We start from the raw sequence: 18,666 nt of genomic DNA, 5'->3' as shown, positions 1-18,666 counted from the left end.
GACTCTGAAGTTTTTTCAAATAAGGTTTTTTCACTTTTTTTTAAAATAAGCAGAAGGGAAGGTGATGTTACAGTTAACATTACAATCTCTGTTCTGTAAAGCAAGAGACCTGCATGTTAGTGCTTTATAAATCAGAAGTAGCTTCCTTTAGCAAACTTTACATAAATACAGTCAGCTATACAAATCAGAGCAGGGAGATTTCTAACTAAATGTCGTCCTGATAATACGGAGGAGTATCATCCATGAATAAAGCACTGGTAGGTCCAAATGAAATATCTACCTACTAAAATATACACTTCAAACTATGGGAGTATAAATGTCTCTAACTTGTTGCCAGATGCTAGCAAATGTTCTGTTTAGAGCAATAGTTAAAGAAATAAAAACAATACACTTGATAATTACTATTTAAAAATATGTGGAATAGTTACAAGAACAGATATTAGTTTTATACAGTTAAGTAATTTTTCATGCATAGTTCCTTGAATGTAATGGAAATACTCAACAGTATTCAGTTACATAAATTGGTGTTGGCAAAGATAATGTAATCTGTTCCTAAGGAAGTGTCTGTATTTGCTGAACGGGGCATAAGGGAGAATAACCCTTACTAATTAAGCTGCCTTACTAGAATAGAATGTGTTCTGAGTCTCTTCTTGGTAGTAAGTGTGAAAAGAAGGATCCAAGTTTGAAAGCAGTCAGGCTTCAGATGTGGACAATCTGACTTAATTACATATAGACATGATGCATGGGTAATATTGGTAAAACTTTTAGAGGTGTTTTTCTCTACCTTTAAGCAGAAACAAATTGGAAGAACACATTGAATTTTGAGGTGAATTAGTTTATTTTGGGGTGAATTATTATGAAGAAGCTTAAAATAATTTCCATTAGAAAAATACCTTCAACTTTAGTTGCAGCCAATACATGCTAATAAAATACTGTCTCAACATTAATTAGTCAAGTAGATATTTTCTTCCTCATTTTTATTAATGGATATTTGAGAGACAAGTTAAGGAATAATAGAGGGAATGGAAACTAGCACTCATCACTATTTAGCAGTTTAGTTCTGTTTCGTCTCTAAAATAAAGCTATAGAATCAACAAAGGAAGGAAAGCCACATGGGTATGGGAGGAAGGGGAGGATGGGGAAGCAAGGGTAAGCAAGTTGGGGAAGTTTTAAGTTAGGCAGAGTGAAAGAAGAAGCATTTCACATTCCTTAAAATAAGAGGAATGGTTTTATTCCAAAAATCACAACAAACAGTCAAACTGAAAACTTCTGCTAATTTCTAACCACTACGATGCTTGATACTAGACTAAGAAATTAAAATGTATGGAAAGGTGAGGCTTTAGATTTTATGACTGTTAGATGATGGATATGTGTTGCCTCACCACGCATATGAATCTTGGCAGCGCACCAGAATGGCACACACCCTATAATCTCCTGTTTCCTAAATATAACTCCATTTTCTCAGTCCCTTTCTCTTCTGGAACCCCCTCAGCTCTTTTCCTTCAGGAAGCTTTTTTAAATGAATATGAGAGCAGTTTCAGAAACACATGCTTAATCAAAACAGAAGGAAAATTACTTATCTCAAATCTTGTTTCCTGTGCAATCAAAACTAGCCTTCTCACACGTCATAACACTTGGGATGGAGTGGAACAATTTTTTCCTAATTGTTATGAAGAATAACGTGAAGCTCTGGAAGTTTTGGACAAATGATCCTGACCCTTTCTAATGTCTTCTCCCCTCCTCCCCCTCCCCCCCCCCAAACTTCTGTATTACCTTGTTCTAATTGTTTATACAGATCACAAAATTGGTAATATCTCATGACACTGGGAATGCACGAGAAGATATTACTATCTTTTCGGTCTTTGGAGTGGGATTGGAGGGGGTGAAGAAAACTTTTTTCAGAAGTAAACTTATCTAAAGGTGTTTTAAAAAATGGCAATGTATTTTAATATTTCTCTTAAGGCTTAGGAAACCTGTGCTTAGAATTCAAATATATTCTTGTACAAACAAGGATTCTGATATGTAAAAAGTTACTTCAGCTTCTGAAATCCTTGTACTGTTTCCTCTCATGTAGATTACTTGTACTCAAACCAGATAAAGTATTATATATAGCTGGTATTGGAATTCTTAGAGGGGAAAAAAAAAAAGCAGTTCTCAATTAGACAATTCATAGCTTAGCAGTTAGGAGAACGTACATGATGGTTAGGGCTGAGAGTCTTGTTACCTGAAAGCTTATTTTCCCCAAGAAGACTTCCTGCCTAGGAAGATTAACAAATTCTGCCCTTGGGACTTGATCTGGTCCTGGTTGCATGACTTTATACTACAGGTGTCTACTTGGAATAGGAATTGCAGTAATAAGGGAAAATAGTATCCTTCCAGTGAGTTCGTAAGACAGGTAGCCTGGCTTACGGAAGGAGATGAAATGCAGGGCTATGCTAACTTAGCACTTCTTAAATATGACTGTTCAAAACTATCTTTTCCAAGAGCATTAGCAATATTTTGAAGCTCTCGTCCTTGGTAAAATTCCTGTTGAAGAAGAGGAGGGCCTGCCCTGAAAGTATCATTTATTTTTCTCAGGTAGGGGTTGAACAGGGGACACTGACATAGGGAAATGGCCTACGTACTATGAAATAATTACAGCCATTGTGTTTACTGCTTTTAATAAATGACCTTTCCAACAAACAGCCTATTCTCTTGTTATTTGACTGAGCCTAAATATCTTCAGCTTTACACAATTGTAAATTGGCAAGAATACCAAACATTTTTCAGTTTGATATGAGAACATTTCCTGTAAAACATGTTTGTCTTCCAATTTAAGAGCTTTCTACTTACGGTGATAATCTGCTGAGATCTGTGGAATGTGCTTGTCTTTTGAAACTTTCAGACAATAAAACTACTGTATGGATTTAGTGAGGAATAAACTGAAAATGAGTATGTCTTTAATACTTTTTTAGTGTGTGTATGAGTGGAATTTGTCCAAAATGTAAAAATGAAGACAGTAGCAGGGTAAGTATTTTTTTAACAGAAATAGAGGTCCTGAAACTGTCTTGTAATCTACAGGTGGACTGTTTCACCCATGCAATACCTGGTATTGTGAGTTATGTCTATACTGTGGAACACCTGGAAGCTTTTTTCAGCTGCTGGATTCAAAAGCACAGCTATGGTGTCATATTTTTTGAGAATCAGATCTGAATGCTCTTACTATTCCACACCCCCCCCCCCCCCTTTTACCCCTTTTAACACAGCACACATGTACTCTTTCTCAAATGTGGCAAGTAAATGACAGAGGTTTTAGCTGCTGCTTTTAAAAATAGGTTTTACTCTGTTTCTGTTGTGTTATTTGGCAGCACAATGGAATTTTTTAATGTCTTGCAGTTCATCTTCAAGCCTTGAGAGTATTGTAAAAGGCTTTCATCCTTCACTCCCATAAATGAAGATGAGGAGTAGCTCTGTTAATATCAGTTACTTTAGTGAAAAGTTACATAGAAAAATGGAAGTCAAAATGTATACGTACACAGATTTCCATTTTGTTTGATTGTAAATGATAAGCAAAAGTAGTCTGTTAGGAGAGGCCTAGTATTATGGAATAGCTGGCTTCTTCAGCTTTGATTTGTACACTGAAATCACAAGATTTAATAAAATGTGCAAGGCTTCCAGTTACTTCGTGGTACTTACTAAATGTTTTAACGAATCGTGGAAATGAGCTTATAAATGTTCATTTTAAAAGTCATGCTAGACTATTTACCAGTGACACTTTCTCTGTTTGAGTTTTTTTGGGGTCCATCCTGCCCTGGAATGTCTTGTCCTCTATTTTCTTTTGCAGTTTCATTGTAGAACTGAAAGTATGGAGAGAAAAGTAAAGCAACTGTTCTTCTAAGACTCGATAGGAATTTTTTTGTAGGGGAGTGTTTGTGAAAAAAGGTTTTCAACTCAAGTTAGTCTACAGTAATTACTGGTTTTATAAATAGTGAGGAATGTCCCCATCAAAAGCCAAAGTAAATAGAAATATGGTGAAGGTTCCGTAATGCCATATATGTTGCGTACAAGCTAGTAAAAGTACAATAACTTTCTCCGTACAGAACTTAGCATAAGTGAGCTCTCAAGTTTTTTTCCTGTGGCACAATGCTGCCCGTAGTAGTATTCCTTCAGTTGTCTGTCATGCAAATCTTTCTTTTATTTTTATGACAATAAGAAAACATTCCTTCACTAACAGAAAACAATTTCTTGGATGCACAGAATGTTTTTCAAAAATAATATCCAAAACTACTGAACAGTGACTAAATTGTGTCAACATGTTGCCAAATATAAAAAGTCATGGAGAGTTGAAGGGAAGGAAGAAAATGGAAAGGAAAAATTTTAGGTGGTAATAATGTGAACTTATACTATGTCTTTGTCCCTATTTAAAAACTTTGTCACGTGGAATTTCTGTATCTGAACATGTAGAATAGAGTTTTGTGGTTTATAACCTCCTTTTCATTAAGTATTTTCTTCAGAGAGATAAGGCAGGTACGTTTATTACAATGGAGAAGCGAATACTGAGGGAAGAAGGCAAAGCTAAAGACTCCAAATCGAGTCCGGAAATTTGGAGAATAACAGTGCCAATTTCTACTTGAAAGTTTTTTTTCTTCCTGAATTTGATGCTTCTAGATACTAGGTTTCTTGTCAAATCTTTTGTATTTCTAAGTGCATATTCACATTTAAAGAGACAAAGGGTAGCAAAGCTTGACTCTATTTGAAGTCTAGTATCTAATCCTAAACCATGTGCTGCACTCTTAATTTTAATAATCTTAGGGTTCTACCAAAATGAACAATTTATATGGGTAGAAAACCAGTTGCTTATGTGATGCTGGTCCTGAGACTGTTGCAAAGAATGCGAAGACTTAGGCAAGACTCTTCCTTGTGCCCCAAGTTATCTCTGCTGTTCTGAGGATGCATCTTTCTCTCATTTTCAATCTCTGCTACATTTCCCTTCCCGGGGCAGGACTTGTGACTCAGTCTGGTTAAACCTGATTGAAGCATCAGATCGTTAGAGAAGTGTTGGAGCTTGCTATAAACCTGCAGCCATCCAGAAGTTATGGGTGGCTTTTCTTTTGTAAATGAAATCTGGGACAGAACCTGTAAGGGCTAGGCCAAAATTTAATGAAGCTGACTTCTTGCTACCCTCAGAAACTTTGGCTGATGTTTCAGTTCTCAAGATCAGCTGGGAACTGGGAAGAGGGTGATTACTGGCATGTTTAACTGTGGATCCCCCACGCTTGGCAAAAGGACCTGCCCTAAAAACTCACTTTTTATTGAAATTGGAGATTGATGGAGAATCTTTGGCCTGCCATTCAGCTGACAAACAAACTGCAAGTGACTAACATGAAGAAAACATCTCCCACCATGAATTACTTATTTCCAAGTAACTTGGGGGGAAAAGCTGTTCTTTATTACCAAACAATTTGCTTTTCATTTATATTCATCAATGCCCTTCATAATTTTGGAATACAACTTAATGAGATTCAGGATTGACATAGGTCCTGGAAATCTTCAAAGAGCAACCTCTTGTTTTTCCTTTCCAAGAGCAGAAATTTTTGAAGGTTGAGTTTTGGGTAGCACAGGCTGATAAGCCTGATGCCTATATGGGGTGAATTAGTGGAAAAGATAATAAAAATTTAATTAGATTCAGACTTTTGCTTAAATATGATACTTTAGGGAAGCACCAACAGGCTTTTGTAAAGGGAAGTCGCACTTCAAAAACCTCTTGACCCAAATGACAACTTTGTAGAAGAAATATCTGTCAAATTCTGTTGAATACTCATACCAGATTTTAGTTCAGGAAGTGCCCGAACAGTGAACTGTTGAAAAATATCCTGGTAAAATTTCATTTTATGCTTTCTCTGTTTTTACCCTCTTCTCTAAGCATCGATTGCTGGCCACTGTCAGGAACAGAGTGCTAGGCTGGACCTTTTGAACTGACTCAGTATGGTCATTCTTATGTTCTTATGCTATGTTGATAAGTACTCTTCATTTAAAAAAATAATTATCAAAAGACCAATTAAAAATGAGATTTTGCTGTACTGTGCTCACCACCTGTGTGTTGTGCTCTTTTCTTTTTGTTCTCCTCCTTACTTCTATATGCAGGTGGGCAGGCACAGCACAGTAGCTCCAAATCCTTGCTTTTCTCTGTTGATGCAGAGAATCATGTTTAGGGATGCCTGTTGCAGTTTGACCATTCTTGCAAAATCTTAGTCTACCCTTGTCAGTTAATCACTGTTGATAGATGGTCATGAACTCGCCTACTATGATTACAGGAATGGTTTCTTGGCAAATATGAGTATGTTTAACTATATAATTCACTCCTCTCAAGTAAAATATGGAAATAAAACATCAGAAGACTGATTTTTAACTTTTGCTCTGCATGTTTCACACTACCATAATTAAGGGCAATAAATTTTATGTCTATAAATAACAGTAATAGAAGTTTCTTTCCTAGGTGTGCCTTGCAATAGCTCATTATTCTCAGCCAACGGATCTTCAGCTTCTCTTTGCATTTGAGTATGTTGGGGAAATATATCACAATCCAGGTAAGTATGAAAGTATTTGGATTTCTTTTTTCCTATTTCATTATATGTAATTTTAGTAATACTTCTGTCTAGAAGCAGTGGCAAAAAGCATTTGAGGCTTTCTCCAGGGGTAATAAAATTGGCTTGTCCTGCACCCAACCTCTTACTTTCGGTTATAAGTCATTCATTGTGATAGACATTAACAACCAAAATAGAAAGAAATGTCTTTCCTGTCTGAAACAAAACAAAACTACCTATGTCAGCACTTACGTCAGCATGAATACTCATATTTCTCAATTCACGCTTCGATCCTCCTATTGTATGTCTATATTGGTACTCTAGGTACCTAGCTAATCTCCCATCAGGCAGGCTTGTTCACCTGCCCTTCTTTTGGGAATAAGTTTCTCTTCTGGTGGTATTGCAGGAGGATTTGTGCAACTTGGGACTCCATACCTTCTTTCCTAGAGGCTTACTAGGCAGTTCTTACCACTCAAAACCTCCACCACCCCTGCTGAGTTGGAGCACACCCTCTCTGCTCAAGGCCAATCTCCAACTGAACCTTGTCAGTTAGGTAAGCCTGAAAAAGATGCCTTTGGAACTTGATTTCTAGTGTAATGCTGTGCGGTCACTGCTTAGTGTTCCCCAGCCAATACACAACTGAAAACCATCAGTTCTAGTGTAACAAGCCTCCAAATAGAGAAAGTGCCATTGATGTAGTTCTGTGGTACTGAAGTATTTACTCAGCAGCTGGCATTAGAAACCACTGATCTGCCTGTTACAAAATTTGAATGTTGTGGAATTATGAGCTCAGGCCTTCAAATTTGCACAAAAATGCATGTTTTTCATGCAGGTGCCTACATGACTGCCCAGTGCATGCACAAGAGTAAGTGTGCATGTGATTATGTTGCACATATGATTACACATATAATTTCTTACCTGATAAAACTTGGGCAGTTATTAAGGTCCATGTACTTTAGCATTATAAAGTACTAGGGAGCAAGCCAATTTGCAGATAACATTACAATAAAATGTAAAAGTGGAGTGTGAACAAAATATTAATCTGTCACGAAGTTGCCTTCACTCTGTCCTTAAAATACCATTTGCTGTATGGAAAAATGCCTAGTGGAAGAATTACATAAGGTGGGTAAAAAATGTTGTTCCTCTGGAGCAGCAGACCAGAATGGCAAAAGATAGTTGTTCTGCTATGCTGCAGTTGCTGGAGAAAAGAGTTTGAAATACTTTTGGTTTGGGTTGGGGTTTTTTTGTTGTTGTGAACCCTGGTGTTTGTAGCATAGATCTCTGGCTTTGGTCTTACAATTCCAGCACTGTATTTTATAACTATCCCTGCTAGTCCCAGTAAAGTAAAAGTTGAAATACTGTCTTTGTGCTTCTTGAAGAACATAAAGAGCCTGCATTGCTCTGGTGTATATGTACATCATTTTTTCCCCGGCTATATTTAATAATGATATATCCTGCCATTGAACAGTAAAATTATAACTTTTTTTGGTAATTATCATATTACTCTGTATAGTAGCTTGGAACAATTACTTCATTCTGATTTTTTTCTTCTGAAAAACATAAGTAGTCCGAGTACTAGTGCAAGAATGAAGTTGATAGAAAGTAGAAACTACAAAATCACTGAGATGGCAGTAGAGCCATAACGCTGTATTCTGCTTTGTTTGGGCAGGCACTTACATCTTTATAGGCTCCTGCTAAAGGTAGGAGCTTTCATGGGGGAGGTAATAGGATTGAGTCTCAGTTTATTTCACTTCCATCTAAAAATTTACTTCAAGTGTCAAGAAACAAAATGTAGTCTCCTTTGACATAGCTGACTGCCTCCTTGGCACCTAAGGAGATGCTTCTGTATTAATAACAGACTGTATAATCTTGATCCCTAGCTACAAAGTGGAGGGCCATCTTTTTGTGTGGATATAAATATATATATGTATTAAAAAAAAAAAAATTATCCTGACCTTCAATTTATTTGCTGTTAATACAGCAGTCATTTAAAGCTGTTGAAATTATATAATTTTTATTTTGCTTTCTTCATAAGGTATCTAATGAAAGGGTAGCCTATAAAGGGTTCACGCTTTTAAAACGTTGCTAACTTTGGCATGTTGAAGAGAGAAATCCTGTGACTGAAGATAACATTCGTTCCTGAGTGTTAGTATGTCTTGCTTTCTACCAAGCAGCACAACATACCAATTTTATGTTGCTTCTCTGTTGAAATTGCAGGAAAAAATACATTTATATCTTAAGGTATCACCAAGCTGTTATTAAACCACTGATCTGTTGTCATACAAAAATACGTAATGTTAGTCCTGATGCTAGTGGCTCATTCTTGTAATTAGGAAGGTGAAGAGCTTGATCTTTTTCCCCCCTTTTTTTTAAATGTGCATTGATGAATTTTCTTTTCCTAGCAAAGAAGGTGAATGGAATAGACCCAGGAGGTGGTGGTGGCAGCATCGGCAGTGCCAGTGGTCAGCAGACACCTTTGTTTGAAACTTACTCTGATTGGGATAGAGAAATCAAAAGGACAGGTGCATCAGAGTGGAGAGTTTGTTCAGTCAATGAAGGTTATATGATATCTACTTGGTAAGTTCCTCTTACAATGCAAGTAAAAGAAAACAGGCAATTATACTGCCTTTTCCTGCCTCCTCTACCAAAGCCTCCATCCTACCTAACTGTGCACTTCACCTCTTAAATGTGCCACTCTGGAGAGGCCCTCAGTTGAAAGATCCTGCAAGTGTCGTCATTAAAGGAAATGTCGTATTTTGGCATCTGTTGCTTTCACGCGTTTGTACTTCCCTCTGAAACATGCACGCTTCTGAACGAATACATCTCAGCTGTACCAGTGGTATGTAAGATCATGCAGACATGCAGGACAACCAGTTAGCACTGCAATATTAGGGGCTGGCGCATTATAGTTTAACAGAGTTGGTAAGACAGCATTGCAACAAGAGAAAAGCTGATAAAATTCGTAGGGTAAAGTAACCTTTTGTATCATATTTTTTCCCCAAGCCTTCCAGAATATTTTGTGGTTCCATCTTCCTTAGCAGATCAAGACCTTAAGCTATACTCCTACTCTTTTATTGGGAGACGAATGCCAGTAAGTGTAGTCTTTATTCTGTTACTGTTCATGAGCATTGTACAATATTAATCTTAAAGATATGTATTCCAATTAACATAGTTTTGTGTGTAGCATTAAGAAAAATTAACACTAACCTGCATTATTTTGTTGTTTCTTTTGTGTTTTTTCCCCATATTAGTTATGGTCCTGGAATCATCCTAACGGGAGCGCCCTTGTAAGAATGGCCAACATTAAAGATGTATTGCAACAAAGAAGAATTGATCAAAGGTAAATTATTAGTTATGTTATTCTTTAATCAGACGCATAGGGTAACACAAGTGGTGACTATGTTTAACATACAGCAGCAATTGGTAATTGAGAGGATACTTGCTTCATAATGTTGTAGTGCAATAGCTTTTGAGAAACTGTTCTCTGAGTGTAGTTCTGGCACAATTTCTATTGAAGGTCCACTTCAGTTTCGAATACTGCATAATTTTTCAAATTTTAAGGGATATTTATTTTTTATGCAGCTAGTCATTCAGATGACAGAATTTATTGATAAAAAGATCAGACAATCTTTTCTATTGATGTTACTGTAATACAACTTATGTTGGTGGAGATTTTCTTACCTGCTTCAGCAAGACATAGTAAAAATTATTTATTTGTGGCATTGGGAAATACAGTTCTATAGATTTGGTGCCAAAATGCACACGGTATTTCTGTGAAATACTTGTCATTTGCTGTCCTTGATGAAAGATGAAGGCATTTAGAGCCTTGCGTAAGTAGTTTACTAGCTTGGTATTTTTGTTTTTTGGTTTAATTTGTAGGGTGACTTTTTATAGTAGTAGAAACACTTGCATTGTGTGTGTTAGGCTGGAGCTCTGAGTTTTATTTGAAACTCTGTCAAATTTCCTGGCTTTATAAACTTTATATATGTTCTGTTTATTTAGCATAGATAAGTCTTACTAAAAACTGTGGAAAATTAAAAATTGAATAGACCTGTTTAACTGTAAGTCAGCCTTATGTTTTCATTTTGTTGTTTTAATGATCCAGCGTTTCCATTTTTTTTTTTAACTAGCAGATACCAAGTATATTTGAGTCCATAACTTTGTGGCAGGAGCAATATATCTCCTGAATATAAACTAGAAAGCTTTTTTTTTTTAAATAAGGCGCATGTTTTATGTGGTTTTAGTTGTTTGCAGTTAAAGACTGTGGCATGTTTCTTGAAAGACTGTTTCTCTCGTCTTCAATAATAAAATGGCTGATTCTTTTTCTTACTTAGGATTTGTAATGCAATAACTCGAAGCCATCCCCTGAGAAGTGACGTTTACAAATCTGATCTGGACAAGTGTCTCCCCAACATCCAGGAAATCCAGGCTGCACATAACAAACTCAAACAGCTGTGTGTTAATGGTATGCTGGACTGTCCTTCTTTCATGGTGGTTATTTTCTTGAAATACAACAAATTCTAATAGATCTGGCTAACAGGAATAGTTATTTGAAGCTGTTCTGCAATGTAATTACTTTCCTTGTTGCAGAGCCTTTTGAAGAAACTGAAGAGAAGTGGCTATCCTCACTGGAAAATACTCGCTGGTTAGAGTATATTAGGTTTGTACCATTAATAAAATTATGGTTAATGAGATGTGAAAAACTTTCACCAGTGTAAATAAGCAGTGAATCAGTTGAAGGATTCTCTATTTTAATGTATGAGTTAGGTAAATATAGATATTCCAAATATTTTTTTCTTCTAGAGTGCAAACCTGTTACATTAACTGTTGTATCACTTTCTTTTCCTGTCTAGATCGTTTCTTAAGCATTCTGCTGAGCTTGTATATATGATGGAGTGTAAGCACGTTTCTGTAGTTCTACAAGGTAATGCAACCATATAGCATGCTGTAATTCTTAGCATTAGTATGATAATGTAGATAAACACATTTAGATAAAATCAACTGTAATCTTTATACATAAACCCCATTGCTTCTAAATACTTTAGGCATTTGAGGAACTAGAAAGGAAAATAATTTTGTATGTGTCTGAACTGTAGTATAGTCCATAGCATCAAAGGAATATTTCACTTTGAATCTTTGTGGTTTTTATTCTGATAATGATATGATAGAATCAAAACTTTAGGGTGAACTTTTGTACTGTGTTAATTGGGCTAATACTCCTTGCATAAGCAATATCAGTTTTATTCAGAGGTCCTATATACAAAAGTATTTCACCAACAGTGGCTGCTGTTGTGTAAGTGCAAACAGATACTCCAGAAAAAAAAAACCACTGAAAAACTTGCTCATATTAAGATCAGAAATTTTGTAATTTCTGTAATTTTTACAAGACCCGTTCAGCTGATATATCCCACTCTCCCCATATAATGGCCTTCCAAAAACTGCTTCAGGGTGGAAAATACGTTGAAAATTTCCAGCAACATGAACACCCTCCTTCTCAGCACATCTTGGCTAAATACCAGGCATTTGGGTGGGTATTTTGTTCTTAATGAATGCATTGTTGTGCTGGATACTGCAGGAACCTTTTCTATAGTATGAGTCTCAGTCAAAAAAAAAAAGGTGTTTTTTTCTTCTAGTTTTTTTTGAAACTATGAGAACAATTACATCAGCAAAAAGCATGTTTTAAAAGAAATTCAAAGAAAAACACTAGACCTAGTTGCCACTTTCTGCTCTTTGAGATCTAATTCTGTGTATGTGCATATATACCTTATATATTTCATACATTCTGTATGTTATTCACAGAGGAAGAGGGACGGGACCTGAGCTGTCTTGCTGCTTCTCTCATTCAAGTCATGCTGGATCCCTATTTTCGAACAATTGTTGGATTTCAAAGCTTAATACAGAAGGAATGGGTCATGGCAGGATATCAGTTTTTAGATAGGTGTAACCACTTAAAGAGATCTGACAAAGAGGTAAAAATGAATTGTATCTGTATGTGATAACAGTGTCTGGTTAATATCAGCCTGAACATTTATTCACACAAATCTAAAAGTAAAAACATTTTTTAATACTTTCAAATCTCATGAAACTAATGTCAGAGAAAATGAGTCTTTGTCCAGGATAGAGATATATTTTCTTTATCCTCTGTAGCCACGTGAGAATCAGTGAAACACCAGGTGCAATCAAATGTTGCTGGGTTTTTATGTTGCTTCAGTGTTACACATGAAAAGGTCCCACTGTTACAAATGCTAGCACAGCCCACATTTTAAATTGAAATAAAAGGGGCTTAGGAGTGCGTTTGGAAAGAGTTGTTTGTTTTACCAAGGGTATCTGTTTTCATCCCCGTATTTTTGAATGCAGAGCCGTATCAATATGCAGTACTTTTCAAAGTATTGAGCTGATAAAGAAACACTGCAGCTTTATGAACTGATACACAGCTGCCAAACAGATTAATAGAGGGTAGCAGTGTGCTTGCTTTTCAGTATTTCCAACCAATCTTATTTGGCCTCTTCATTGCAAAGAAGAGACTTGTAATTGCAGTTGGAAAAATAGAGGACCCTAGGTTAGCAGCCTTTTTCAGGGACAATGCCCAAGATTAATAGAAAAGCAATATCCCCAGAGAGTGGAGCCAACAGATAAACTGAGGACACTGAGCACTAAGCAAAAGAAAATGCATGAAGGGATAAAGAAACTGAAACACTAAGGGGGAAGTAATGAGAAAGCAGATATTTTGACCCTCGGAAAGGATATACAGATGAGTGAAACTGGGAAGAGGAAAATATTTCTAAAGCTTTATATAAATGATGGTTTATACTTTTGCTATTCATGGGCCACCGTGGAAAGAGCTAGAAAGTGTAGTGAGAAGTTAACGTGGCTGAATCATAAGCTCTCCAGACATTTCAAACAAGAAGGAAGTATATACATTGTGAAAATAAGGCCAAGTAGTAAGGAAGGCTCATACAAGCACTAATTTGGAACTTACGAGGGACATACAAGAAGGCAGAAAGCATTTTTGCAGCTACATGAGTATGAAGAGATCCCAGGAAAGAACTGTCTTCTTACAGAGAAGGGAAAGCTGTGGAAAGGTAACGCTGAGAAAGCCAGTTGACATAGTTGCTTGTGAAAGTGGCTAAACAGGAATAGAGAGTATTACAGTTGCATAAAATCATGAAAAATACAATACTCCAAATAGTTTACCTGTTGAGGAATGTACCAGAGGCATAGCTAAATACCCTAATGGAACACTAACTGCAAAGAATTGGTATGACTTGGAAAAGCTTATGTTAAATCTAATAATTCTCTGGTTTTTTTCCCAGTCTCCTTTGTTCTTGATGTTTCTTGACTGTGTTTGGCAGCTGCTAGAACAATACCCAGCAGCCTTCGAGTTTTCTGAAATGTACTTGACCATATTGTACGACAGTGCACGTATCTCATTGTTTGGCACTTTCCTTTTCAATTGTCCTCATCAGCGAGTGAAGGAAAGCACTGTGAGTATGAAGTGTTACACCTACTTTTCAAATACAAGACTTCAGCATGCCTTTCTAGAAATAACATCATCTCAACTAAACAGTATTCCTTTGTATTTTTCAAAACGTCACACCCTGTTCGGGGCAAAATATTCAGCTCCCCAGACAAGTATGATCAGAATATCCTTTCAGGTGATCTTTGCATAGGCAGTAACTAACTATTCAAGAAGAAAGTCTATTGAATTTCTTTTTATTTTTTTTCTAGAAAGGCATTGTTATTGTACATTATTATTTGTACTCCTCTAGGAAACAGATTTATATCTGGAACTGATCAAGTAGAATGACAGGCAATAAATAGAATTTCACACTTCAGGCAAACTTTGAAATCTCTTGACATAATTGTTTAAATAGTTGAAAAAGTTGGAAAACACTGCATAAGGTTCAAATAGTAATGCACAATGAAGATATTTAGAAAACTGAACACTTAAATTTGTTTTTGAAAACTGGAACTTATCAGAACTGTGTGTAGAAAACATCTGATGGCTGATAAAAGTAAAACTTACTTATTTTGTTAAATATTTTCCCTTTAAAGTCCTAGGTGCCTACCTTACAAAGAAGTAGAGCATTGAGGTACCATTAGTGTACTCTCAAAATAACAGTTGGGGGGGGTTAAGAGTAAACAAACAAACAATATCATTGAAAAGTAATTTTTGCTAAGAAGCATTAGTCCTGCCTCTGCATTGCACAAATGAAGAACAGGGTACAGCTGTTTCCTCCAGCAGCAGACTGTCTTGCTGCTCTGTTGCTTGATCTACAGCCACCTCTGAATTATATCCCTGCTCTTCTTTGCCCAAAAGTTACGCACTGGTTTATAATTAAGACTTGTGATTAAGCCTATTTTCTTTGATTTTTAATATGCCTGAATGTTAACTTTTGCAGGAATTTGCCATAAGCAAAAATATTCAGCTGGGTGATGAGAAAGGCCTCAAATTTCCTTGTGTTTGGGATTGGTCTCTGCAGTTTACAAGCAGGGATCGCCTGCTCTTTCACAACCCTTTGTATATTGGAAAGAGTGCACCATGTGTACAAAATGGAGCAGTGAAAACTTTTAAACGCTCAAAGGTAACTATAGTGATGTCTGTCTGTGAATGGACTGTTTCTGTGCTTAACCATAAGGTGTTAATGCTTAAAAATTTACAGTTATATAGTTTTACACTCTCAGTTTAGCAATAGGAGTGTTAATTCTCTTCGTTTCCCAGCCTGAAAAAGTGATTTTCTGTAGAAGTAAAGATGTAAACTGTTGAGCCTTGTGTTCCAGGACATTTTCTGATATGCCTGAGCTCACTGCCAACATTTGCATTATTTCACCTATGAAAAAGTGATGGCATGCCACTTTTTCCCCCAGGGTTGTCAGTTTTTTCAGTGAATACTGATTAATTCGATCATTCATTGTTTTAGAAAGTCTAGAAAACATATGTATTTCTTTTTAAAGGCCACAGGTGGCCACACTGTTTGCCCTGTGAGCCCTGCAGTAGTGACTCACAAGCTCAGAACTGTTTAAAGGTCACATATTTCTCTGGATGATGCATCCTAGCAGCTCAGGGAAATCTGCTATTGAAATGAGCATAAAACTGGAAAATTACCAGTATTTATTTTCTGCAGAAAAACTACAGCTCCACACTGCGCAGTGTCCCCCCAGCATTAAAAAACGGAATCATCAGTGAGCAGGAGTTCCTTCCAAGAAGAAACTCTCTGATACTAAAACTGAAACCGGACTTTTTACAGCAAACAGAGAGTCAGAGCAACAGTATGGAACAGTACTTCAGAGACTGGTTTGCAAAGCCTGTTGATTTGCATGGCGTGATTCTACCCCGTATCTCTGGAACACAAATAAAACTCTGGAAACTGTGCTACTTCCGCTGGGTTCCTGAGGCCCAGATTAATCATGGTGGCTCCATCACTGCTTTCCATAAAGTTTCTTTGCTGGCAGATGAAGTAGACATGTTAAACCGGAATCTTCGGCAGTACAAAAGCAATTCTTCTTTGCAAGGCAACTGCTCGGAACTGGATCAAAGCAGGATGTACTTCAGAGCAAATAGTTTAAATGACACCTCTGGGGCCCCAGACTTCCTCTCCTCCTCATTCCCATTTTCTCCTGTAGGGAACCTATGCAGACGGAGCATTCTGGGAACACCTTTAAGCAAATTTTTAAGCGGTGCCAAAATCTGGCTATCCACTGAAACGCTTGCAAATGAAGACTAAGATGATGCGATGGTTTAAAGGTTTGGGGAGAATACAGCATATCATTTTGTCTTTTCTAGGTTAACACTGCTAAATGCGGCATTGAAAGCTGTAATAATTTTTATATACAAACATTACGTAAGTTTTGCACAAATGTTTAAAAGCAAAGCGAGTCATGCTTCAAATCGCACAACTTTGTCTTCAGTAGTTCTCATCTGGTAGGGCTTCTGGTCCCTAATTCCTTCTGTATTTTTGTGGTTTGGCTCATTATATGCGATGGAGCATTTCATTAGCTAATTGAAAGGCTTGGTGTGGTCATTAATGAGGGTTCTGCTTGAAATATCTTTTTTCCCAGTGACTCAAGTGACTCTTGTGTCAAAACAGGTTGGCAAAACAAAGTAGTAGGTGCAGTGGACACAGACTGACAGCTGCAATCTGGGAACAAACTATTTTATCAGACTGCCTCTTCAGGAAGCATATTTATATGCATACATACATACTAATGTTCTGTGATTTATCACCCTACATATGTGTTAATGCAGTGTGTATCTGTGGGAGGGGTTGTTCCCTTTTCTTTCTCTCCCCAAAATGTATTCATTAACAATTAGTCAGATTTGTGCTCTTTGTCATAAGCTTGACTTTAGACTATAGGAATCAACTTCAGGACAATGCACTGTTAACCTTAAAACATTTACTGTAGATATGGTATTGCAGTAGCTTTAGAAGTGCCTTTAATTGGGAGGAAACAGTAGCAAGATTACTCTAATGCAGCTGACCACCCCCCCCAACTTCTTACAATAGATTGTTATGGCAAGTTCTTGTTCCATCCCCCGCCTCCCCCTCTCCATTTCTGGAAATAACAGAAGGCCAGCTCAAGAGACAGCAGGTTTAACCTTTTTAAGGTTAAGCTTGTTTGTCAGTCTCATGAGAGCCTCACTTTTTTATATAAGCGCCTCAAATACTCAGCATTATATCCCTGCACGGATCCTGATCCCTGCCGACCCTCTCCTCATCCTGTGGTAGGGTGAAGTAGCTTACAGCAGAACTCATACGTAAGCCCTACAGGGGTCCGGAAAGGAGGACATGCTCCAAGTGGCCAAATCCACGAGGGGTGCTAGTGCTGTTGTCACTTGTAAGCAGGTGCTGGAAGAAGAGTGGTTAGTGGTGCCTGCTTTTTACATACATACATGTCCATAGGGACAGGGCAATGGACGAGCACTGCTTGCGGGAATTAAATCCAGCAGCCTCCCTCTGCTTAATGCAGCAGATGCCACTTTGCTCTAAAACTTTGTAAGCGATACCCCTCCCCTGGATGCTGTGCCAGAAAAAGCCTCAAGTTTCACAGGGAGAAAAGCAAGAGAGTAAAGTACACTGGGAGGGGGGAGGAATAGTAATGGCTCATTCTCATAGGTTAAGGCTTCTGTTGACTACCTTCTCTTAACAGCGAGGCTGTATTTTATATTAACTGATTTCTGTGTAAAACACAAACGCTATTGAACCAACACTCAGCTTCTATTCAGGTGTTGACTCACACGTTAAGGCACCGAAGGCCGTGTATGATAGACTAGAAGCTATTCTCATTTTTTGGGGTGGAGGGGAAACAAGCTGTATGATGGTAATACACAGCACATTAGAGTTAAAAAAAAAAGGCAGGGAGGGATAGGATTTGGAGCTCTTCATTTGTGTGTAAAACCAAACTGGTCTTCAGCACAGCCTAAATCATAATGTGGGTTTTGGATGTCTTAAGGTTGCTCAAGTATTTATTTTAGAGAATATGCGTCTGGAGTGGCCTTAAAGGTGCAAGCTTTGTGCTAGGAAAGTCCAGTGCATACAGGACCCTCTTTTCCCCGGGCTAAAAACTACCTAACGTACAAAGCTGTTGGGGGCGCTGGGTTTGCTGCTTTCTCGCACTGCGTTTGGTTTGGTGGGGATAAGTGGGCAGTTTCATTTGTAAAGGTGAGCTACTGTGGGGGGGAGGGGTAGACTTCCTTTTTTAATTAACCAAACCCCCAAAAACCTGTTTTTATGCAAAGAAGCTGAGTGTGTGTGCGTGTGCACATGTGTATCTGCATGCGGATATGCACATGCATGTTATAACATAATGCCAGATTGGTTCTGGTCAACTGTTTGTGAGGAAAAAACGTGTATTCACCTCAATTGCCTAATTATGCTGCAAAATGGTTTGAGCATGTTAAATGGTCCACAAACTAGTTGTGCTTATTTACAAGCTTGCTGGAGCAGTCAGCTCACCTGTTCAATTCATTATTCAAATGTTTGTATTCATTTGCTTTTGTGGTTTGTTTTTTGGTTTGTTTTTTGGTTTTTTTGTTGGTGGTTTTTTCTCATTAGCTTACTGCTTTCCCTGGCCTGATACTTGACATAAAAGACCTCAACCTGTG

The 18,666-nt window shown here is 37.4% G+C and overlaps 1 protein-coding gene across 1 annotated transcript in view; it reads left to right on the top strand.

The window, feature by feature from the left end:
• The window catches only part of MTMR10 (myotubularin related protein 10), a gene marked incomplete at its 5' end in the record, with an annotated part of 36,210 nt that extends 19,704 nt beyond the window's left edge, over nucleotides 1-16,506 (top strand). Inside the window, 11 exons of the mRNA XM_009581362.1 lie at nucleotides 6,476-6,566; nucleotides 8,966-9,140; nucleotides 9,567-9,654; nucleotides 9,815-9,903; nucleotides 10,898-11,028; nucleotides 11,154-11,223; nucleotides 11,417-11,487; nucleotides 12,363-12,532; nucleotides 13,877-14,047; nucleotides 14,966-15,148; nucleotides 15,689-16,506. Coding sequence (XP_009579657.1) covers nucleotides 6,476-6,566; nucleotides 8,966-9,140; nucleotides 9,567-9,654; nucleotides 9,815-9,903; nucleotides 10,898-11,028; nucleotides 11,154-11,223; nucleotides 11,417-11,487; nucleotides 12,363-12,532; nucleotides 13,877-14,047; nucleotides 14,966-15,148; nucleotides 15,689-16,288 — 1,839 coding nt within the window. The remainder of the gene's footprint in view (nucleotides 1-6,475; nucleotides 6,567-8,965; nucleotides 9,141-9,566; nucleotides 9,655-9,814; nucleotides 9,904-10,897; nucleotides 11,029-11,153; nucleotides 11,224-11,416; nucleotides 11,488-12,362; nucleotides 12,533-13,876; nucleotides 14,048-14,965; nucleotides 15,149-15,688) is intronic.
• Nucleotides 16,507-18,666: the final 2,160 nt, after the last annotated feature.

The sequence above is a fragment of the Fulmarus glacialis genome, unplaced genomic scaffold (genome assembly GCF_000690835.1).
Source record: "Fulmarus glacialis isolate BGI_N327 unplaced genomic scaffold, ASM69083v1 scaffold44597, whole genome shotgun sequence".
In the NCBI taxonomy this organism is placed as follows: Eukaryota; Metazoa; Chordata; class Aves; order Procellariiformes; family Procellariidae; genus Fulmarus; species Fulmarus glacialis.
The sequence above is the reverse complement of the archived record's forward strand: the minus strand, read 5'-3'. Positions and strand labels throughout refer to the sequence as shown.